Source organism: Aulonocara stuartgranti, assembly GCF_965226115.1.
Source record: "Aulonocara stuartgranti genome assembly, chromosome: 10".
NCBI lineage: Eukaryota > Metazoa > Chordata > Actinopteri > Cichliformes > Cichlidae > Aulonocara > Aulonocara stuartgranti.
In genome coordinates, this window is record NC_138946.1 from 29,112,690 (window position 1) to 29,136,929 (window position 24,240).

Genomic DNA, 24,240 nt, shown 5'->3' on the forward strand with positions numbered 1-24,240 from the left:
GTATGTTCTTCATTTTCTTCTTTTCTAAAATTGCTGTCATAGTGACATAGAATGCCCACTACAAGAAGTATATTAATGTTGTGATGATGACTGCCTGCCAGCAACAGTTCGAAAGATCAAATACTCTTTAAGACGCTGCTTTTAACAGCCCAAAAATTGACACTCTATTTTAGAGATAATAAAACTAGTTTTGGAGGAGAAAAATAACATTTTTCCAGAAACGGTTATGTAATAGTAAAGGCCACAGGTGCAAGCCTTGAGCCTGAGTATTTTAAAATATAGTCATGTAGCTTCAACTAAACATAATTTTAAAAAATTGTTGTAATAGGTGTTTCTGCTGGAAAAAAGATTTGATAGGGGGCAAGAGCATTTCTATTGCTATGTATTTAAATTTCTTTTCTTATATTAATATGAATTTATTTAAATTTCTTTGTAGAACATTGTAAGTGTAACTTTACCCCCAAATAAAAGCAAATTTAAGTGCTCTTTTTTTTTTTTTTTTTTTTTACAAAATACAATGTTAAACCATGTGCCCATTTTATCAGCGTCTTAAAAGTATTTACCCTGAAACACGTCTTTTGTCAGACAACTACATAAGAAATTATGCATTTTAAATTTTGATTTACATTTAGTCCTGCTGACTTATCTCTTTTTCTTATTACTTTTTGTAGATATAATGGATGCCTGGGCTGGAAAGAGTCCTCACATTCTACTCTCCAGAATTGGTGCTTACAAATTATTCTACTGGGATATCCAACAAATTGGTCCGGACATGGAGTTGGAAAGTGAGGTACAGTGATCTTTACTGACAACAATGCAACTATCAGTGTTTTATTCCTTGACAACAGTTAACAAATGTTTACATTTTGTATTCGCAGTCTATTAATGCATATCTTGCGATCATGGTGAGACAATGCAATCGTCATAATTCAGCAAAAGCAGCATTCATTGATTCATTTTCAATGACTGCCATTTGGAAGAGAAAAGCTCCAAGACTCAAGGTAGGTATCTCTAGAAAGAATCTTGTGTGTATTGTTTAAGTATCTCAGATCATATCCACATCCAGATTTAGATTGGATAACAGCTTATGCAGAAAGAATGAATTGAGACTGGGGTTAGTAGATGTGGATAGTTTATTAGACTTGACAGTTCTCTTTTGTTCTCTGCTTGTCTGGTTTCCTCCTCTTTTTGTACAAACTCCAATCAATGCTTGATTTGAGAATTGCAAACATTTGGGCTAATATCTCTTTTGAAATCATCAACACTGCTTCATCTCTTTAATAGGTACCTTTTTATTATCAAGTGATTCTTACGTCACTGTTAAAGAGGCTTAAGAAAGCATTAAACATTATTCTGCAGATGGTAAAAGGATCGCATTGAAAATGATTGAAAATGAACTCCATGTCCAAAAGAAATCCTTAGAAAGACCTTTATTAGTCTTGGAGGAAGTAATGTGCAAAACCACTTATAAAAAATATAAGATAGTCCAGCTTCTTGCACAGGTTAAAGAAATGAGGGGTGAATCATGGCTGTCGCAGAGTACTTTATAAGTGGATGATATATAATATATCATAAATTGCTTTAATAAAAAAGGACTCTAAACAACATGTTATTGCATTTCTTTCTGAAGTGAATATTTTTATTGTTTTGTTTCAATTTAAGATAAACCCATGGAGCATGAAGTCATTCTGGGAATTGTAAATGAACATCCTCACTGGACATTAGTGGTAAAAAAAATAATTGCATTTACAATATTCATCAAATCAGTTTTATAAGACAAATGCATGGCATGCAGATAATCTTAAGTCTTGAATTATTACATGTAATTCTCCACATAATTTTACTGTAGGTCATTTACCCACAAGAAAAGAAGTCACTGTATCTTGATCCACTTGGAGAAACTAAACAAGGTATCCAAAATTGTTTGGAATCAACAAGGTAAGGATAAATGTTGAAATTTATTTTGACCCTTTATTAAACTCTTTGTTGCTGTTGTTATTTTTGTGTTTATTATGACAATTATAAGTATGATGTCAATCAAAAAAAAAAATTGGTACTCACAATTAAAAAAATAGCAGCAACAGGTTTTAATTTTTGTGTTGGCCTTCTGATATTGTGGTATTATGGATTAATTTTGCCTTTAAAGAGAAGTCTCCCCATGTTTCAATGTTTATTTGAGGACCTGATGTCTGTATGAGATGATGTTTTTACATTAGAAAATATAGCACGGGGAGAATAATGTTTAGTAGTTGCATAAAGTGTTGCGGAGGTTTAGCACTAAAACATCAGACAAATGTCTAAAATAATTTCACATAGGTTATACATGTGTGAATTCCATCTTTGCTCCTCCTCCACATCTCTTCAAAGTGTACTGTGTAAGTGATTGATTTCTATATCATGGGCAGAAACGGGGAAAAAAGCACAAGTAATTGTCCACGGAAATGCGTTGTAGACTTTTAAAAAGTAATGATTTTAACAAAACAGTGTGGTCAGTTCTTAACTTGATGTTCAACAGACACTTAAGCTCTCCATACTGTTCACCTTCTTGTGTCACCAAAATTTTAAAACATGTTATTTGTTTTTATTGTACTTGTCTTTCAGGGCATTCATGCGAAAAAAAAGGATGCAACGTCTCAAGATGGACTTGTGACACAGTCAAACACCCAAAACAAGTGGACGCTACCTCATGTGGAGTCTTTGCATTGAAAGTACGAGTCTTAACCGTAATACATACATATATACGAGAATATTGGAAATGTTGTGTTGTAATAAATGTTAATGACAGGAAAAGGAATATAAGATAATTACACAATAAAAGAAAGAAATTGATTCACAGAAAACAAATTACTATAAAATAACATTTACGATATTAGCCTATTTAGTCATCTTAGAATCTCTTTTTCAGTTTGCTGAAAAGATCTTGCGAAAAGAGTCAGTAGACTAGTAGGTAGTGTACTCTATGTGCTATTTTTTCACTTTTTAAAACAGATGACTTGACAAACATCTGTCATTTCTGCGGGGAAGAAGAGCATGAAACTGACAACAAATGGGTAATGACATCAAGAAAGACTGCTAAATGTTATGATCAATTCCCATAAATGAATTTTTAACATTGGGATTTGTAATTATTTATTTTTTTACAGATTCAGTGTGAGATGTGTTTGCGGTGGTTCCACCAGCTCTGCGTGAAAAGCCCACCACCAGAAGATGTGTTTATTTGTTTCGCTTATACATAGTTGACACTAAAGGTCCACAGCTAGTGTTCTTATGGCACACATTGTCGAGAACACATATCTACATATATAGATGTAGATGTTAAATTAAGAAGTCTAAAAAAACCAAATGGTCTCCAAAGTTACAGTAGTTATTAGTTATACTGTTATTTATTTTGCAAATAAACTCTTTCGTGAAGGTGCATTATTGATGGGGGGGAACACATTTTGGCAGCCAATGCCATACAGCCTGATAAATTTTGTATCCCTCCATAACTTTTGCTGTGAATAAGACATCTTCTCCAAAGTTACTGTACTTATTGGTTATACTGTGACTTATTTGGCCAATACACCCTTTGTGATGGCAAAGGCAATATGGATTACAGATGGGGGGGCACACATTTTGGCAGCCGATGCCACACAGCCTGATAAAATCTGTATCCCTCCATAACTTTTGCTGTGAATAAGACATCTTCTCCAAAGTTACTGTACTTATTGGTTATACTGAGATTGATTTTGCAAATAAACTCATTCGTGATAGCTTCGCTACAAAGTGTAAACCGAGTGTAGATTCACTGGAGAGCGACGTGTTTCCATGATCGCATCTGGTTTTACAGTATTATAGTATCAAAGTCTTTTTCTAGACAAAGTATTCCCAGCAGGTTATTTCAGTGTACAGTATAAGGTAAACTGCATGTCTTCCACACGGCACATTACAATGTCACGAAACTAATATTAAATTCATCGAGTCTGCTGTTTTCCAGCTTTTACTCTTTATCGCGTCGACTGCAGATCAGTGACAAGTAGCGTACAGAACGGAGCTGGGCAAGTGGCTCCTCCTACTTTGCGCGCTCCCGTGAATGGGGAAACAATTTTTGACGGGGGTAACTACTTTGGCACAACACCGGCGCCGGAGGAGCCGCTCCAGCCGGGAGAGACAGCGGCGGAGGCGGCGCCCGAGGAGCCGCTTCAGCCGGGAGAGGCAGCGGCGGAGGCGGCGCCCGAGGAGCCGCTCCAGCCGGGAGAGTCATGCCCCGCCGAATTAAATATTGTACTGGGTCCTGTGGTTGGAGTTGTTGTTGTGGTGATGTTGAATGGGCAGCGGGAGAGCTGCAGCTCTACCTGTATTGTGAACAGCAACCGTCCAGTATTAATAAAGAATGGTTAAAATGCCACTGGGTCTGCCGTGGTCGTTTACACACCTTTTGCTGCAATTACAGCTGCCAGTCTTTTAGGGTATGTCTCTACTAGCTTTGCACATCTAGAGACTGAAATCTTTGCCCATTCTTCTTTGCAAAACAGCTCCAGCTCAGACAGATTAGATGGACAGCGTTTGTGAACAGCAGTTTTCAGATCTTGCCACAGATTCTCGATCGGATTTAGATCTGGACTTTGACTGGGCCATTCTAACACATGGATATGTTTTGTTTTAAACCATTCCATTGTTGCCCATTCCATTGCTTTATGTTTAGGTTCGTTGTCTTGCAGGAAGGTGAACCTCCGCCCCAGTCTCAAGTCTTTTGCAGACTCCAAGAACTTTTCTTCCAAGATTGTCCTGTATTTCGCTCCATCCATCTTCCCATCAACTCTGACCAGCACACCTTCTTCCACATGTTTGCTGTGTCCCCCACATGGCTGGTGGCAAACTGCAAACGGGACTTCTTCTGATTTTCTGTTAACAATGGCTTTCTTCTTGCCACTCTTCCGTAAAGGCCAACTTTGTGCAGTGCACGACTAATAGTTGTCCTATGGACAGATTCCCCCACCTGTGTGTGAATGTGTGTGTGAATGGGTGGATGACTGGATGTGTAAAGTGCTTTGGGGTCCTTAGGGACTAGTAAAGCGCTATACAAATACAGGCCATTTACCACCTGAGCTGTAGAGCTCTGCAGCTCATCCAGAGTCACCATGGACCTCTTGGCTGCATTTCTGATCAGCGCTCTCCTTGTTCAGCCTGTGAGTTTAGGTGGACGGCCTTGTCTTGGTAGGTTTACGGTTGTGCCATACTCCTTCCATTTCTGAATGATCGCTTGAACAGTGCTCCGTGGGATGTTCAAGGCTTGGGAAATCTTTTTGTAGCCTAAGCCTGCTTTAAATTTCTGAATAACTTTATCCCTGACCTGTCTGGTGTGTTCTTTGGACTTCATGGTGTTGTTGCTCCCAATTTTCTCTCAGACAACCTCTGAGGCCGTCACAGAACAGCTGTATTTGTACTGACATTAGATTACACACAGGTGCACTCTATTTAGTCATTAGCACTCATCAGGCAATGTCTATGGGCAACTGACTGCACTCAGACCAAAGGGGGCTGAATAATTACACACACCCCACTTTGCAGTTATTTATTTGTAAAAAAAAATGTTTGGAATCATGTATGATTTTTGTTCCACTTCTCACGTGTACACCACTTTGTGTTGGTCTTTCACGTGGAATTCCAATAAAATTGGTTTATGTTTGTGGCTGTAATGTGACAAAATGCGGAAAGTTCAAGGGGTTACAGTTACAACAGATTATGTAACAGTTAGGCTCTACAATATTGCCACAGTTAATCTGTTAAGTGCTTAAATATAGAACAACTCAATTTTCTGAGTTGACAGGTGTAAGTGATGAGTATGACTAATATAAAAGATATTTATAGGGCTTAAATGCAACCCTTTGTGAAATAGCTACTAACAGTTTATGTTTAGTTCAGATCACTGTACCGTATGACCACTGTTGGTTTTTCCCTTCCACTATGAGCAATCATAAAGACTAATTTTTTTCAAAAAACAAAAAGCAAAAAACAAAACCCAAGCAAGCAAGCAAACAAACAAACAAAAACAGAATGCAAAACTATGTATTCTTAAATACAGCAATCTAAAGAGTACAGAAAAGGAGTTGATTGTGAAAAGATAAAGATTTTATACAGCAAGCATTCACTGTCAGAGATAAAAGGAGAAAGGGTCATGTTAGCATTAGATGATGAGGTGTGGCGTTACTCTAAGAAAACACCTTTAACTTTTGACTCACTCTATTTACAGGTGTCAAAGGAACTTGTCGTTTTGGTTTCAGTCATTTTTTAATTGAGACATAAACTTGATTTGGGCTTAAAGGTTTTAGATTAGTTACTGAGTAATGAAAGCAATGCTTATTTTCTGTGTAAGGAGACAAATGCATGATTCTGCATAACCTGTTAAAAAAAACATTGTCCTTGAAAGCTGAGTTCAAAAATTTGCAAAAATAAAAGCACCCCCCTGAAAAAAAATTGTGCTTGTGCACTGACACTACTCTCCAATTTGCTTTTAATGTAATTTTTAAAACCTTTTTGGCATGCAGAGGTGCACAGGAAACTACATCGTTTAATTTATTGCTTTCATGTTCAGTCCTAAATGAAGTGCTTCGCTGCAGTAATATGCAGTAATAGCATACAGACTCTTGAATGCAGATTTTGAACATCTCTGAGGTTAAGAATCAACTAGACCAGAACAGATAACCCTAAGTGTGCGATCCCTTCTCTGCGTCATTTATTTTTGAGAAACGATCACAGAACTAATTAGATAAATTAAAGTTCTAGTCGACGTGTTAGGGATCTAAAACCAAGTCTGATATGAATATTGCTCACGATTAAATGTTTGTTTAAGGCTGCATATATTACTCTACTTGTTGCAAATAATACACATAATACATTTGATACTGGGCACCAATGACAAAATATACACTGAAAAAACTAAAATGAAGACTGCGGGTATTTCACAGACATTGTTGTTGTTTCTCTTCGTTCTTTCATTTTCAGAAATATTGCGGGAAAAAACAGTAAATAAGTAATCAGTAAAATTCGGCTGTGGTAATGGCTACTTAAAACCAGAACCTTTAAATGACTTACTCAAGGGCCCAGCTTGAAGCTAGCGACATGCAACCTGACTACAACAGGAAGCATGTTGATGACTGCTTCAGTTTAAAAGCACCAGACCCGCCACCTCCCTATTTGTGCGCTTAAACACGTACACGCAATCGGAAGTGGTTTCTGTACTTACTGCTAGCTTCCCGTTAGCACCGCTGCCAATAACCAGTGGAAGGAGGAGGGACTCTGTGGACCGTTGCGTTGGCGGATGCTTTACAGTCAGACGGGGAGACTGAGGACTTGGAGACAAAACACTTTTCTGGATTTTAAAGGACTTGTTGGTTAATTACCTCAGACGACAGCACAAGCATAGAAAAAGATCGATAAATATGGTGAATCCTGTGTTCTGGGCTATGCTGGTCTGCATGACCGTCCTGCTGATTGAGCAAGGTAAGTGATAGATTTTTTTCATTTTTGACGCACTTGTTATCGCTATCTTGGAGTCCGTTTGTACCGGATAGTTTGTTAATGTATTAAGTGCCCTATTCATGGCGGTGTCTGCTCCTCCGTTTGACTCCTTAATGCTTGCAATCTCGGCTCAGCAGCTTAAATTAAGCGATTACTGAAGCGCCGTTGAGCTTTCTTGGTGGTAGTGACTAGACTCTGTAAGTGTTCCAGGGGTTACTCTGAACGTGTCTTTACAGCTGCATCCCCTTTTCTTGCGTAAAAGTTCGTCATGCCAAGGTAATTCTGAGCAGTAGTTGGGCTCTGTCTGTATGTATATATATCCACCTAACAAAAAACGAAAAAAAAATCATGATCTTTTCTGAAGGCTGGTTGTTACCAACATATGGTGAAAATTTCATGTGAATAGCATCTTTATTTAGCGCTCGTGGCTCCTGGGGATGTGGATCATTTTGACGCATGTCAGATCATGGCAAATGTGAGGTTCTGGCTGCAAAGTATTAATGGCCAGTGATTAGGTATTAGTTTTTAATCCACATTGACTGTGTTGTCCGGTCATGCAAGTTAAGCCATGTATTCTCTGCGCAGGCAAAGGGGCTTTGTTGTTGGAAGGTAGAGCAGTGAAGCAGCTCAGGCTTTCCCATCGTGTTTCCACCTGACATGAATGATTCAGACCAGTAACTGAATTGTACATAGACAGAGGTCTGTTTAAAAGTACAAATAAAAGGTACCTCAGTAAAATAAAGTCTGCTTTTATCAGTGCTCATTCCCAATAAACATGTTACGTTTTTCCTTTTGTTAGTGTTTGAGCTCCATTATCAGTTTAAATTGAGGATGGGACTGGGACACACATACAGTGGGGAAAAGTAAATATCCAACCACTTTGCTAAGTAAATAAAGATGCTATTCACATGAAATTTTCACCATATGTTGGTAACAACCATCCAATCCACACATGGAAATGGAAAAGGGCCTGGTTCTTTTCTGCTCTGATTACTCAAAGCACCTTATACAATTTGCCTAATTCGCCCATTCTTGCAAGCACTTTTTTCTATGCTTTTTCTATCTAACGTCCACACACATTTATACTCCGATGGATTTAAAAGCAACTTGGAGAAATCATCTTGCTCAATGATATTTGGTATGCAGATTGCAGGAGCCAGGGATCGAACCACCAACCTTACAATTAGTAGATGACCAAGAAATCAAACGATTGCTGTCCATAAATTAGGTAATGTGTAATAATGAGAACTGACACAGGGAAAAAGTACTGAACACGATTACTGAAATGTGTTTAATGCTTTGTACGAAAGCCTTTTGTTTTGGTGATGGTAGCTTCAAGTTGCCTCTTGTATGGAAAAACTAGTGGCATGCATTGGTCAGTTGTGAATTTGACCCATTTTCCATGCAGTCTTCTAAACCTGAAGGTTCTGTGGGCCCCCTCGGTGAGCACTGATGTTTTGTTCTTTACATGGATTTTCAATTGGATTCAGGTCAAATGACTGGCTGGGCCATTTGATCAGCTTTATAATATTTCTTTGAAACACATTGAGAGTTTCCTTGGGTCTCTGTTTGGGGTCATTCTTGTGCTGAAACATCTTCATCATCCTGGTAGATGGCAGCAGATTTTTATCAAGAATGTCTCAGTGCATTTTTCCATTCATCCCCCTTCAATTGTACGAAGCATGCCAGTGCTGTTTGCTGAAAAACAGACCCACACTCTGATTTTTCCACTCCCAAACTTCACTTATGTTTCTTTTCTTCTGCTTCATACTAAGGCACATTGAAAAATTAAAGAAACAAGTTTAAAGTAAAGAAACAAAATTACGCAGAATAGTCCTCTTTAAACTATTTATGTTATTGCTTGTGCTTGTGAATGTTAAGTGGACATTAAATAGTTAAAACTGTGTCGCTGAAGTGTAATTGTAGGTGTACAGTGCATTTCATCACGACTGTTCGTTTATGAGTGAAATAATGTTGGCCTGTATGCAAAGGAATACAAAAAGAACCATGCAAGCAAAGAGGAAAGAAGGTAGCTCCGCTCCTGTAGTCTTTCCTACTCTAACTGATAGAGATGAAGATGTAAGAAGCGCCTTGGCTGAAGCTGCAGCCTCTGTGGTGCAAAGCAGTGTACATATGGATGGCAGTCGACATGAGTGCCTGAAGAGGTTCTCTATGCACCTGTAGGGGATGAGCCGCAGACCAAAATTGCTATGAGGCTGTGTCAGCTCTCTGTAGAGAGGGTGGGAAGCTTTGTCCACACTTTCCTTCAGTTTAGTCCCCTGTTGACATGTTTTGTGCTATAGTTCTTTAATCTTCTCTTTCCATTTTCTCTAGCAGTAATTTCCTGGAGACAGCTGACATCATGCACAGTACATCAGTCTCTTGTTGTCCTTTAGTTTTCTCATGTGTAGCAGGAAAATGTGGGAATATGTCAAGGTCAGCTTCACAGCACTCTCACATAAATGCAGTCTTACATAATTTTGTGTTGTTTAATATGGTTGCTACAAGCAGTTGGATGGACTCGACATGGTGAAATGGACTCGTGCTTGACAGTCAAATCACATAAAATAAATTTGAGTCACGTGAAGTAAAGCACTCATATGAAGAATATAAATGAATGGATGAATTTAACCATGCAGGTCTGTGCATTCTGTAAAGTGAGGCAGTAGTTCATCTGCTGCTGAACCTTCTGTTTCTGTCAGTGGACTGAATTTATTATACTTTTAGAATATTTCCATAAAATCAGGGAGGATATGAAGCCCAACAAACATTAGAAACATTAGAAAGTTTGGTGGAAAGTAGTCAAATTCAAAGTTGCAAAAAAGAAAAGGCAAGCAATGAAAGTAAGAAAAAAACCCAAAACACAATATGTCATCTGAGTATCACACTGCTCCCAAAGAGGCAGCATGTTTTTTTTCTTACACAGAAAATAAGACCATTGCTTTCTGGAGTAATAATCCAGCTTAAGATAAACACTAATGTTGCAGCCTTATTGTCTAATCGGACTGCCTCCTTCCCTCCATCTCTGTATGTGGCTGGGAAAACACAGTGCTGTCTGTGTTGCCAGGATTCAACAGAAACTCTTGTGGAGTTTTTTTTTCTTGCGGGGGGGTTGAGACACTTGTAGGCCTGTGTATTGTTTCTTTTTCCTTTCTCCATCAGGCCGTGTCAGCCAAAGGCGAGAATTGTGTCCTGTCAGATCAACAGTTGTTCTAGGATGACCAGCTGAGAAAGCGGAGATGGATAGGGGTGGTGGCACAGGGGTCACGGTCTGCCTGTTTTTGGTTTTTTTTGGTGGGTTTTTTGTTTCTTTTTTTTTGGAAGGAGGGGGGGGGGGTGCTTTTGTTAAAAAACGTTAATAATTGTTGACAGGTAGAGTGAGGGTTCTTTTTTTTCCTCTTGCAGGGCTACAGCGAATCGGAATCTCAAGGCAAAAAAAGACAGAGCTTTGCGGTGCACAGTGGACTTGTCCACATACAGCCTTGTAGCAGCATATATATGGACAGAACCGATGACTGACAAAGTCAGGTAGATGTCACCACAGGTTTACAGTGCTGTAATATCAAAATAAATGAATGGAATAGAATTGGCCATGAGATGTTGTTGAAGCCAGGGGGTTGATCTCCCTTGGAAAACTAGACGATTAACGTTGAAATCCGGAACATGAGATATTTTGATAATCCTTTAAACCACCTTTAAACCACGCTGCCTGAACCTGCATCTACTTTTACTAGTCCAAGACCTCCACTGGTATTAACCTGTGTTATATGATATGAGTATTTAAGAAATGTAGTTTGAATGAATGGCAAGTGAATGTCTTTAACTTCAACTTCAAAAATGCAGTTTGATCATAACCTTGAACTGTGCTATTCAGTAAATAGTCCATTAATTCACAGGGTCTCATTTGTGCTAATGCATGACCATTCAGATACAGTGGGGCAAAAAAGTATTTAGTCAGCCACCGATTGTGCAAGTTCCCCCACCTAAAATGATGACAGAGGTCAGTAATTTGCACCAGAGGTACACTTCAACTGTGAGAGACAGAATGTGAAAAAAAAATCCATGAATTCACATGGTAGGATTTGTAAAGAATTTATTCGTAAATTAGGGTGGAAAATAAATATTTGGTCACCTCAAACAAGGAAAATCTCTGGCTCTCACAGACCTGTAACGTCTTCTGTAAGAAGCTTTTCTGTCCCCCACTCGTTACCTGTATGAATGGCACCCGTTTGAACTCATCATCTGTATAAAAGACACCTGTCCACAGCCTCAAACAGTCAGACTCCAAACTCCGCCATGGCCAAGACCAAAGAGCTTTCGAAGGACACCAGGAAAAGTATTGTAGACCTGCACCAGACTGGGAAGAGTGAATCTACAATAGGCAAGCAGCTTGGTGTGAAAAAATCAACTGTGGGAGCAATCATCAGAAAATGGAAGACATACAAGACCACTGATAATCTCCCTCGATCTGGGGCTCCACGCAAGATCTCATCCCGTGGGGTCAAAATGATCATGAGAACGGTGAGCAAAGATCCCAGAACCACACGGGGGGACCTGGTGAATGACCTGCAGAGAGCTGGGACCAAAGTAACAAAGGTCACCATCAGTAACACACTACAACGGCAGGGAATCAAATCCCGCAGTGCCAGACATGTTCCACTGCTGAAGCCAGTGCATGTCCAGGCCCGTCTGAAGTTTGCCAGAGAGCACATGGATGATACAGCAGAGGATTGGGAGAATGTCATGTGGTCAGATGAAACCAAAGTAGAACTTTTTGGTATAAACTCAACTCGTCGTGTTTGGAGGAAGAAGAATACTGAGTTGCATCCCAAGAACACCATACCTACTGTGAAGCATGGGGGTGGAAACATCATGCTATGGGGCTGTTTTTCTGCCAAGGGGACAGGACGACTGATCCGTGTTAAGGACAGAATGAATGGGGCCATGTATCGTGAGATTTTGAGCCAAAACCTCCTTCCATCAGTGAGAACTTTGAAGATGAAACGAGGCTGGGTCTTCCAACATGACAATGATCCAAAACACACCGCCCGGGCAACAAAGGAGTGGCTCCGTAAGAAGCATTTGAAAGTCCTGGAGTGGCCTAGCCAGTCTCCAGACCTCAACCCCATAGAAAATCTGTGGCGGGAGTTGAAAGTCCGTGTTGCTCGGCGACAGCCCCAGAACATCACTGCTCTCGAGAAGATCTGCATGGAGGAATGGGCCAAAATACCAGCTACTGTGTGTGCAAACCTGGTAAAGACCTATAGTAAACGTTTGACCTCTGTTATTGCCAACAAAGGTTATGTTACAAAGTATTGAGTTGTATTTTTGTTATTGACCAAATACTTATTTTCCACCCTGATTTACGAATAAATTCTTTACAAATCCTACCATGTGGATTCATGGATTTTTTTTTTTCACATTCTGTCTCTCACAGTTGAAGTGTACCTCTGGTGCAAATTACTGACCTCTGTCATCATTTTAGGTGGGGGAACTTGCACAATCGGTGGCTGACTAAATACTTTTTTGCCCCACTGTAAGTTGCCATTACCATGGCAACGAAGATGACTTCTTTGGAAAGTTTCGACATCGGTTATCTGTTTCACAGAATAAAGGAAATACAGATGCTTCTACTTGTATAGCTGTAGAAATTATGCATTTTTACACTCCTGCACACCTTTTAAACCCCACACTTGTTTCTGTCTTTTTTTCCAGTTTAATTATGGCCAAAATGTATGTATGTATACCTCTCATGTAATTGTTTGAACAAATCCGAACAGAACAGATTTATAGTTTTGTTGATCGACAGTTTGGTGTTAAAAGTTTTCTAAAAAAATAACATTGGCTAAAAGGTTACTGGACACCAACATACATCTGTTTACTTTGTTATTTTAATACAACTGATTAGGGAACACCTTATAATTGCACCATATTTGCAGGGGTGCACATAAGTGGTCCGCAGGTACGCATTCGCTGTCAAAATAGAAGACGCGCATCAGATAAGAAGTTGCATTTGCGTACATATAAAAGGCACTGTTTTTGTCCGCTAGAGTGGGTTTGTCACGGCATATTCTGCATCACATCTCTGAGCGTTCATCGTTTGTTTGAAGCCAGCTCACCTCCTGCAACCACTTTTCCAAGAATATGCGCTTCTTTTGCGGTTCGGACTCCTTCTGACATTTCTTTGGAGGTGGAGGAACACCAAAGTAATTTCTTAAAGGAGCTTGCTTCTTCGACATCTTTAAGAGTTCTAAACAAATGTCTGTCCTCCTCCGGAAAATCTTACGTACGCAAACGCGCATTGCAACTTCTTATCTGGTGCGTGTCTTTTATTTTGACAGCAAATGCGCACCTGTGGACCACTTATGTGCACACCTGCATATTTGGTTAATGACATTTTTTTAATTATAAAAATTTATGTTGGATAGTTTTATATGACAGGATTGTGACGAGTTGGTTAACACCCCCAAAGGCCCTTTAAGGAGTTCTCAGGCATATAGAGACCTTCAGAGTTTTTAAGTCATTCCTTTCAACAGCTCTGTGGACCTCGGGAGCAGTGTGCTCATCATGAGAAGCACTGAGTTTGCATGGTTTTCTGTCTCTGTATCTCTGTGTCAGATTGACGACCTGTCCAGGGTGTACCCCACTTCTCACCCTATGGTAGCTGGGATAGGCGCCAGCTCCCCACCCCAGACAGTGATAAGGATAAGCAGAAGAGAATTGATGGCTATATGTGTCATGATCCTGGGTCCTTTTGACCCAGCGTTTTGTGTTTTCTCTTCGCGATTTTGGTTCTGTTCTTCCTCTGGTTAGTGTTTACTCTGTTCTGCCCGTGTGTTCCTGTATCTAGTCCGCGTTTCTTAGTTTGTGTCCTTTCATGTGTAAGTTCCTGTTTTATTGTGAAGGTCTGTGTCTTATGTGAGTGTTTTCAGTTTGCCTCCCTAGTCTCGTCATGTTAATTACTCCCAGCTGTGTCCCCACCTGTATGTAATCCCCCTGTGTTCTCTGAGTGTATTTAAGTTGTGTCTTCTGTCATAGTAGTTGCTGGTTCGTCTGTGTTGTTTCCCCTCGGTCTCCCTGTATGTATTTCCCCGGACCTCCCTGCACCGTCATTCTTGGTTTGTGTTGTTAGTTTACCCAGTTTAGGTTTCAGTTTCATGTTCCTAGCGCCTTTGTTGTTTGCATTTTTGTTGTTAATAAACACTCACCTGCACCAGAGCTGCCGCCTTTTGGTCCTATATATATTCCACACGGCTTGCCCCCGCAAACCGTGACAGAACGAACCAGCCACCATGGACCCAGCGGCAGTAAATCCGTCCGAGGAGCTCCAGGACGACATCACATACAATGTGGAGATCCTTCTCAGCCTATGGCTGGAACATCCCCCGGAAGAGCTTCGCCGCGCAGCAGAAGACCGGCTGCAACGGCTCTTTTCCGGCCTGCCATGGCTATTGGACTCGCTTCCTCCGACCATGCAGGCTTTTCTCCGGCTCACACCGCACCTTCTCTCAGCCACTCCTGCCTCGCTGCCCGACTCGCCGGATGTGATCTTGCCCGGCCCGTCGGAGCCGTCTGCGGGGAGGAGACGCCGATCGCGCCGCAAGCGCGCCACCCCACAGCTGGACGTTCGGACTTCTAATTCGCCGGCTGTGGTGAGTGAGGACTGTTTTCCATTTGCGGACTGTATGACTGTTCATTCAGGGGCGGTGTTCTGTGCGGCAGATGACTTTGTGAACAGCATATCACCTCCCCCGCAGCCACTCTCAGCCCAGTTAGCTCCCGCGCAGCCACTCTCAGCCCAGTTAGCTCCCGCGCAGCCACTCTCAGCCCAGTTAGCTCCCCCGCAGCCAGTGCCACCCTCAGCTCAGTCTCCAGTGCCACCCTCAGTTCAGTCTCCAGTGCCGCCTGTAGCGCAGGCCCCAGTAGCTCCAGTGCCGCCTGTAGCGCAGGCCCCAGTAGCTCCAGTGCCCCCGCTACCCGTAACTCTGGCTCCAGTAATAGTGGTCTCACATACTCACTCCATGCAGGGAGAAAGTATAATTTTACCTCAAGGTGCTTTTTGTAGTTCAGCCGCCTTTGGCACAGTTTGCCGCTCCAGGGCTTCCCCAGAGGCTAGGTCCCAGTCCTCAGCTGATTCTGGACCCCTGGAGTTTAAGCAGCCACCCGAGGGACCGCTCCGGCCTTCGTCTCTTGTCTCCGCTGGAGGGTCCGACGGACCGCTCCGGCCTTTGTTTCCTGTTTCAGCTGGGGGGCCCGAGGAGCCCGTCCAGCAGCCTTCCTCATCAGCTGGTGGTTCCGGAGAACCACACCAGCCTCATGCCTCGTCGGCTGGAGGGTCCGAGGGGCCCGTTCAGCCTCCTGTCTCCGCTGGAGGGTCCGAGGGGCCCGTTCAGCAACCTTCCTCGTCAGCTGGGGGTTCAGGAGAACCGCACCAGCACCATGCCACATCAGCTGGAGGGCCCGAGGAGCCCATCCAGCCACCATCTGCTACGCCAGCTCCAGCCTGTGCTTCGTCAGCTGCAGCTCCAGCCTGTGCTTCGTCAGCTGCAGCTCCAGCCTGTGCTTCGTCTGCTGCAGCCTCAGAGCCTTCGTCAGCTGCAGCTCCAGCCTGTGCTTCGTCTACTGCAGCCTCAGAGCCTTCGTCAGCTGCAGCCTCAGAGCCTTCGTCAGCTGCAGCCTCAGAGCCTTCGTCTGCTGCAGCCTCAGAGCCTTCGTCTGCTGCAGCCTCAGAGCCTTCGTCTGCTGCAGCCTCATCGCCAGCTGCAGCCTCATCGCCAGCTGCAGCCTCATCGCCAGCTGCAGCCTCATCGCCAGCTGCAGCCTCATCGCCAGCTGCAGCCTCGTCTGGTCCGGCTTCATCCGAGTCTTCATCCTCGTCTGGTCCGGCCTCTGCCTGTGCTTCTGTTACGCCTGGTCCAGCCTCTGCTTCAGCGTCGCCTGGTCCTGTGCCCTCCAAGCCTCGGCCGGTGCGCCTGACACTTGGGCGCCGCCGCTGCCTTCCGCGCGGCCAGCCCCCTGATCGCCATCGCCTGAGTGGCCGCCGTTGCCTTCCGCACGGCCGGCCCCCGGACCGCCATCGCCTGAGTGGCCGCCGCTGCCTTCCGCACGGCCGGCCCCCGGACCGCCATCGCCTGAGTGGCCGCCGCTGCCTTCCGCACGGCCGGCCCCCGGACCGCCATCGCCTGAGTGGCCGCCGCTGCCTTCCGCACGGCCGGCCCCCGGACCGCCATCGCTTGAGTGGCCGCCGCTGCCTTCCGCACGGCCGGTCCCCGGACCGCCATCGCCTGAGTGGCCGCCGCTGCCTTCCGCACGGCCGGCCCCCGGACCGCCATCGCCTGAGTGGCCGCCGTTGCCGTCCGCACGGCCGGCCTCCCGAACTGTATCCACGTCGCCGCCGTTGCCGTCCGCACGGTCGGCCCCCCGAACTGTTTTGGACTCCTGTGCTGTCGGCCCCCTGGCCGGCCCCCCGAACTGTTTTGGACTCCTGTGCTGTCGGCCCCCTGAACTCTTCTGTTTTGGACTCTGTTTTTTTCCTGTGTTTTGGTGTGCTTCGTTTCTTTTGGTTTTGGGCTCGTTTTTTGTTTTTGTCTTTTGGCCTTCTGGGCCCTGTGCTTCGTACGTCGCTTACTACATCCAAGATCAAATGAAACATCCAAGACCAAACCATCGCGCTAACCGTGAGCGCGCTAATCCGGTTCCCCGAACACACCTGCTGTTGACGATTAGTACAGCTGGACGCAGTAATGTGACATCACTGGGTGTCGTAAAAGGGGCTACGCATCGATAGTAGAAACATTGATCGGCAACCCTCTGATTGGTCGGCGAAAATGTCGACGGAGCGCGCTCGGCTCGGTATTTTTCGGCAGCAGAGCAAGAACTCTTGAGTGAGGGATTTCAGGAGTTTCAGAGTTTAATCAGAACACAAGGCAACACTGCAAAGGCTGCAAAAGCAAGGAGAGAGGGCTGGCAGGAAGTTGCTGACAAATTAAACTCGTAAGTAATTTAATAATAACAATAATAATGGAGTGGATTGATATAGCGCTTTCCAAGGCACCCAAAGCGCTGTACAATGCCACTATTCAGTCACTCTCACATTCACACACTGGGGGAGGCAGCTACAGTTGTAGCCACAGCTGCCCTGGGGCAGACTGACAGAAGCCAGGCTGCCATATCGCGCCATCGGCCCCTCTGGCCAACACCAGTAGGCGGTAGGGTAGATTTATTATATCACACTATATTATCCAATATTATATTACATTATATTATAATATGTTATATTTTATCCTCTGTCACATTAGAGCCACGACAGGACCCACTAGAACATGGGAACAGGTAAAAGTGAAATATAAGAATATTCTACAGAATGGTAATATTTATCACTTATATTGCTTTTAGTCTCTTGGAAAGAGACCCTGAAATAATCTGTTTGTTTATAACAGCAACCAAGAAAAGGGCAGAGCAACAAAAGACAGGTGGTGGTCCTGCACCCCCTCGTCAACAAGTTGGTTAAGTGAATAATACCCTCACGGGAATATCGATATCTCTCTATGAGCACACTGTCGCGCTGAGCTAAAGGATCCTGTCTGTCCCGCAATATACGCTGAATTCTGAGGACTCTCCTTATCAATCTTGCACCTTCCGCAATGGGTGGCTCGCGTAAACGGACAGGACATGGCTGCGACAGACTTCCCAAATCCACCTTCGCTTTTATAGCCGTGGTCTCTCATCTTGATTACACGAAGTAATTTACTATTATTACTCTGAAATATGAATTAAATCTGTAATAATCACATACATGTAATAGAATGTTAATAGTACATTTCCCTTTTTTAGGAAATGACCTGTATGTATCTGTGTGAAATCAATAAATGGATCAGGTGCTGCATTGTCTTTAGTTACATTGATGTTATTTATTTATGGTGAAACAGTGGTGGAATATCGCTGTTGCTTTCGTATGAATGACGCGGACATACCTGCGTGGCCACGATCTAATCCTGTTTACATAAAGTAAACCTGCTCCCCAGCAGGTTTACGCTTACGGCTCTGTTGCTATGACAGCAAGTCCCGGATGGGCTTCGGGGAACCGAACGATCCAGGATCACGCGAAATCGTCAACAATCTAATCCAGCTAACTTACTTAGCGAGGTACGAAGAACAGGCCCCTGGTGCTCCGGTTTTGTTTTGCTTCGAGCCCTCCTTCCTGGGCCCCCGCCGCCCGCCCTGGTCGGGTTGTTTTCTGTTTTTTCTGGCTGTTTTGTTTCTTGTTGGGCTGTCTGGAGCCAGCCTTTGAGGGGGGGGTACTGTCATGATCCTGGGTCCTTTTGACCCAGCGTTTTGTGTTTTCTCTTCGCGATTTTGGTTCTGTTCTTCCTCTGGTTAGTGTTTACTCTGTTCTGCCCGTGTGTTCCTGTATCTAGTCCGCGTTTCTTAGTTTGTGTCCTTTCATGTGTAAGTTCCTGTTTTATTGTGAAGGTCTGTGTCTTATGTGAGTGTTTTCAGTTTGCCTCCCTAGTCTCGTCATGTTAATTACTCCCAGCTGTGTCCCCACCTGTATGTAATCCCCCTGTGTTCTCTGAGTGTATTTAAGTTGTGTCTTCTGTCATAGTAGTTGCTGGTTCGTCTGTGTTGTTTCCCCTCGGTCTCCCTGTATGTATTTCCCCGGACCTCCCTGCACCGTCATTCTTGGTTTGTGTTGTTAGTTTACCCAGTTTAGGTTTCAGTTTCATGTTCCTAGCGCCTTTGTTGTTTGCATTTTTGTTGTTAATAAACACTCACCTGCACCAGAGCTGCCGCCTTTTGGTCCTATATATATTCCACACGGCTTGCCCCCACAAACCGTGACAATATGATGGAAACATATTGACTACCAAAGAAAAAAAGGAAAATAAGGAATGGACTAATTTCTTCTGAAACTTTGCTTTAGGAGGAATCTACACTGTACTGTACTATGCTGTGTTTCTTACAGATGAACTTTACCTAAGTACGTCACCCAGGCTTATTAATGGCAAGTAATTTAAGTCTTTTGTTTTAGATGTTTCTATTTATTTGGGCACATATTCACTGTACTTGTGGGTAGTTGCTGCTAACCACTGGCTTGCTAGCCAGTGGGCGAGTTCCTATTATCATGCATCTACCTCTCCAGAGTCTCTTGTCCTGTGGTTGGTCAGACATTGATTCCACTGTCTCCAGATGAAGGTCCTGGTCGTAGTTCTCCTGAAGAGGTCCAGTGGGTGCTAGAGGCACTCTAGCTCACAAGTGGACAGCAAGTACATTCTATGTATTTTTCTGAATATTTTCCTAATTTAAGCGCTTTGAGTGCTCAGATAGAGCAGAGAAGCGCTATATAATAACCAGTCCAGTCCATCTAATTTTCTATTTTGTCCTTAGTTGTCTTCTCTGTCCTCTTCTATGTCCTTCTATTAATTTAGGACTTTGAACTAGGGATGTGCCCGAGTAGTTGACGACATGACTATTTTCACTAGTTGGACCAAATGCACAGTCATTTAATCTAATTGTTAACATTTTAATTGACACTAGGGCTGCCACAAACGATTATTTTGATAGTCGACTAGTCACCGATTATTTATGCGATTAGTCGACTAATCAGATCATCATCCACTGGACGTAAAACTACAGCTTATTGCACCAGCAGCATCTGCTCTTATATAACTATCATTAGCTTACAGCTTTAAGCTTTTAAGGTGCTAACTAAAAATAAAGACAAGATGATAGTTTATTCAATTTTAATGAAATTTGCAGATTGTTTCGGTAAAGTTTAATAAACTCCTTGCTATCTAAAATATAACAGGACACCGGAGTATATTCTCCAGCATCTCACACTTCTGATAATCAGCTGTCTGCTTGACGTTTATTCAGCTGTGTAAAAACGATAACTTTAATCTCAGCCAAACCGATTTACTCAGGAACAAATAAAATACAAAAAAAAAAAAAAAGCCAAACAACAACATTTTTAATTTATCTAAGTGACTCATATATATTTAACCTGAGTCGCGAAAGACAGCGGTGGGTTTGAAAACAATTTGCCGGGAGTCCGGTGTTCTCACGGCGCTAGTGACCTAGCCCCCGGCTAGTGGGTAACAGACGTCTCCGAAAACGTCGGAGCGCTTTTGAAAATATGTGGTGTCTTGATAAACTGAGCCGATATTTGAGGTTTACACAGCTACATTCTCGCCTGAAAATATGTTAAACGTTTATTTTGTGACCCAGAAAGAATAATAAGAGTAATATTAAAACTAACTAGCTACCGCCATTGTTGGAAACTAAACTGGGCCGCGCTATGAATTCTGGGACACAGCTGCTTCTTCTTCTTCGGGGTTTAACGGCAGCTGGCATCCTTGTACATGCTGTGCTGCCATCTTCTGTTTCAGTCCGTTATTACACTCTTAAATCCTGCTATTATTCCTGCGTCTTTTGCGATCTTACAAAGCTTCAAACGACACGTCGACTATTAAATCAGTCGTCGACGATTTTGATAGTCGACGTAATCGTGACTAGTCGACAAATCGTGGCAGCCCTAATTGACACCCAATACTGGTAAACTATTGTGTCCTAGATGTTATGCAGCCATCTGCCACCAGATGGAACATAGTTGCTGAGACCTCCAAAAGTTGATTCTGTTCATCTGGACGTAGCGTTTTGTTGGGGAAATGGCTGATCAATGGCCATGAGTACCATTCACATAGAGTTGGGGAATGGCTGCAATCACAGCATTGTAAGATGGCGAAAGATGTACCCTTAGGCCCCCTCCTTGATTCAGAGATGGTCTTTCCCTTTTCACGTAAATGGTCTCCTTGACTCTGCGCTCAAACCAGCGTTCCTCCCTGTCCAAGATGTGTACATCCTCATCCTTGAAAAGAGTGTCCACTGGCCTGTGTTGTAGCGTCCTAATGACACCCAGTTTGTGCTCCAGTGGATGATGAGTGTCAAACCTTAAATACTGATCCGTATGCGTAGGTTTATGGTACACGTCAGCTTTTAGATGACTACTGATTTCCATCAGTAGTGGGGGATGTCCCCCACTACTGATGGAAATCTCACAGTCTCAGAAGGCTAACCTGCCGCTTTTCATATCCTCCCTGGTGAATTTGATGTGTTGGTCCACCGAGTAAATGTGATCTGTGAAATGTGGTACGTCCTGAGATTTGATTTTCACCCAGGTGTCATCCACATATCTGAACCGATGGCTTGGTGGTGTTCCAGGGTAGGATAGCAAAGCCCTCTTTTACACTTCTTCCATGTATAAATTGGCCACGATGGGTGAAACTGTTGAGCCCATGGCACACCCATGTTTCTGCCTGTAGAATCGACTCTTGTATGTGAAGTAGGTGGAATGAAGACACAGTTCCAAAAGCAAACGCACTTGGTCAATGCTGAGAGTGGTCCTGTTGCTGAGGTTGGTGTCTTACTGTAATCTCTTATGGACTACCTCCAATGCTTCGGTGAGTGTGATGCACGTGAAGAGGGATGTAACGTCGTACGAGACCATGGTTTCATCTGTCTCCATAATGACATCTCTCACCTTCTCAACAAAATCCAGGGTGTTCTGGATGTGGTTTTCAGAGCTGCCTACTAGTGGGTTGAGGATCGAAGCCATAAACTTGGAGATGTTATAGGTGACCGAGTTGATCATACAGACAATCGGTCTTAAAGGTATACTCTGTTTATGTATCTTCGGTAAACCATACAGACTTGGTGTAGACTCCCCTAGGTACAGCTTGTGGTATGAGGTCCGGTCAATAGCCATGTCTTGTTCTAACTGCTTCAGACAGTCTATCACCCTCTTCCTGTAACCACTTCCTGGGTCTCGTTTCAGGGGCTCATAAGTATTTTCATCACTGAGTAGTGACAAAATTTTCTCATGATAGTCTTTCTAGTTTAGCAGTACTGTGCAGCTACCCTTGCCTGCTGGAAGGATAAGTAATGTGAGTGCCTTCCTCTCCTCCATGGTGATGTTGGATGCTGAGGGCTTTGCATTGCTGATTTCGTCCGTAGTTGCTCTGCTTCCACTTCTGCAATATTGTTGTTTCAAATTGCTGTTTCTGTGGCTGTGATCAGCTCCACTAGCGGGATTTGTCTTGGTGTGACAGCAAAATTCAACCCTTTAGCAAGGATATTTTTCTCTGTTTGGGTGAGCTGTCTGTCAGACAAATTCTTCACCCACTTGTCCACATCCTTGGTGTCGCATCTTTCTCTCTTCTGGCCACTGACGACACTCTCCGTATTTTGTGGTGGTTTCCGACGTACAACAAGTAAGTCAAACTTCCTTTGTTGCCTGGTCTTAGACTTCTTGTGCTGTGCTAGACGAGCCTTCTCAGTAAAGTCAAACACCTTTTTAAGAATATTCTCATCTAAAAGCATTGTCAGTCTCTCTATCGAATCTGCTCCTCTTGAGATTTTAGCATGTCGATGGTAAAATTTGTTTGCCTCACCCATTCATTAAGCAACTGATGTTGTGCCTTCTGGAGGACTTTTGTTGCCCGGAAGCCTTTAACTGAAGAGCCCATTTGCAGACTTTTAGGAGTAATCCTGTTTTGTCTGTTTTGGCTGAATCTCAGGTGGTTCCTGTAATCCGCCGTCTTACGTGCTGTTTGCTCATACTGACGTACAAGCACCAACTGTAACTGTAACTACATACAAGCATCTTTAGGCAGTCCTTGCCAAAGTGGGTTAAAATGTCTTGATGCACTTTTGGAGATTTACTTACCTGGATGATTGAGCATGCATCAAGACGATAGTTGCTGAGAAATGCCAAAAATCTGTTAATCTAGGCATGATCTTTTTGTTAAGAAGATGCTTGTTCTTTTAAAGGCAAAGGAATAGGATTATAGATACAAGGGTTGGAAATGACCTTTCTCCACAGGGTGGATGGGTGGTCCCTTAGTATTTGGTGAGGAGTTAAGTCATTTGGGAGGTATTCAAAGTAGAGCCGCGACTCCTTCCACACAGGGGTGGATGTAGAGAAATTTTCTTAGGGTGGCAAAGAAATCAAATGGGGTGGCAAAATCAAAGCCTTTTTTTCCCAAACACATATGCAGGTGGTTACATATGGTTAAAATGATTCAAGTGCAGTAAGTGTACACACTTTTTATATAAATATAGTCTACAACTTAATTATTTTCTGTAGCCCACATAATTAATTATTGTTAATTATTAATTATTATTAATTATTATTTTGTACAACCATGAGAGAACAATCAGGTGTCGCAATAAGATGCCCCACAAATTATGTAAGTAAAAAAAAACATTTGTCCACCAAGAGACAGAGGGATAAACCTGCAGGCCTCACAACAGGAGGTGTGTCACTCCGCTGGTTTTCTACTTGGTGAGTGTTTACATTGCAATGTGCCTTTGTGACATTCATTAGTGCCCTCACTGACACACAAAACAAAACAACTACACAACAGACTAACTACACAAGACAACACAACACACTAACTATACTCTCCACACTAAAGTCACAAATCTCCCACATCTAAAAACTCTCTCTCTCACTCGCTCGCTCTGTCTCGCTGCCGTTACTGTCACTCCCAAAACTTTCCCCTTTTCCTAAACAACCAAATCCCACTTGTTGACTTGGTTGACGTGGTACATTTTTCCACCGATAGGAAAGAGGTTGCTTTCTCCCCCCTTCCTTTACCGTTTTAGAGCTGTCCATAGAAAATGCTTTACAAAAAGCAAAAAAAACCCCAAAGCAAAAAATAAAAAATGACGGCAGTATGT

At 43.1% G+C, this 24,240-nt stretch overlaps 1 protein-coding gene across 2 annotated transcripts in view; it reads left to right on the forward strand.

Moving 5' to 3' along the window:
* The first annotated feature begins 7,263 nt into the window (after positions 1–7,263).
* Positions 7,264–24,240, forward strand: part of ntm (neurotrimin) — a 489,818-nt gene continuing 472,841 nt past the window's right edge. For both annotated transcript variants that reach the window (XM_082549226.1, XM_082549227.1), the window contains exon 1: positions 7,264–7,482. Coding sequence is in view for 1 of the 2 variants with exons in the window: in XM_082549227.1 (XP_082405353.1) it covers positions 7,422–7,482 (61 nt within the window). In the remaining variant the exon portion in view is untranslated. The remainder of the gene's footprint in view (positions 7,483–24,240) is intronic.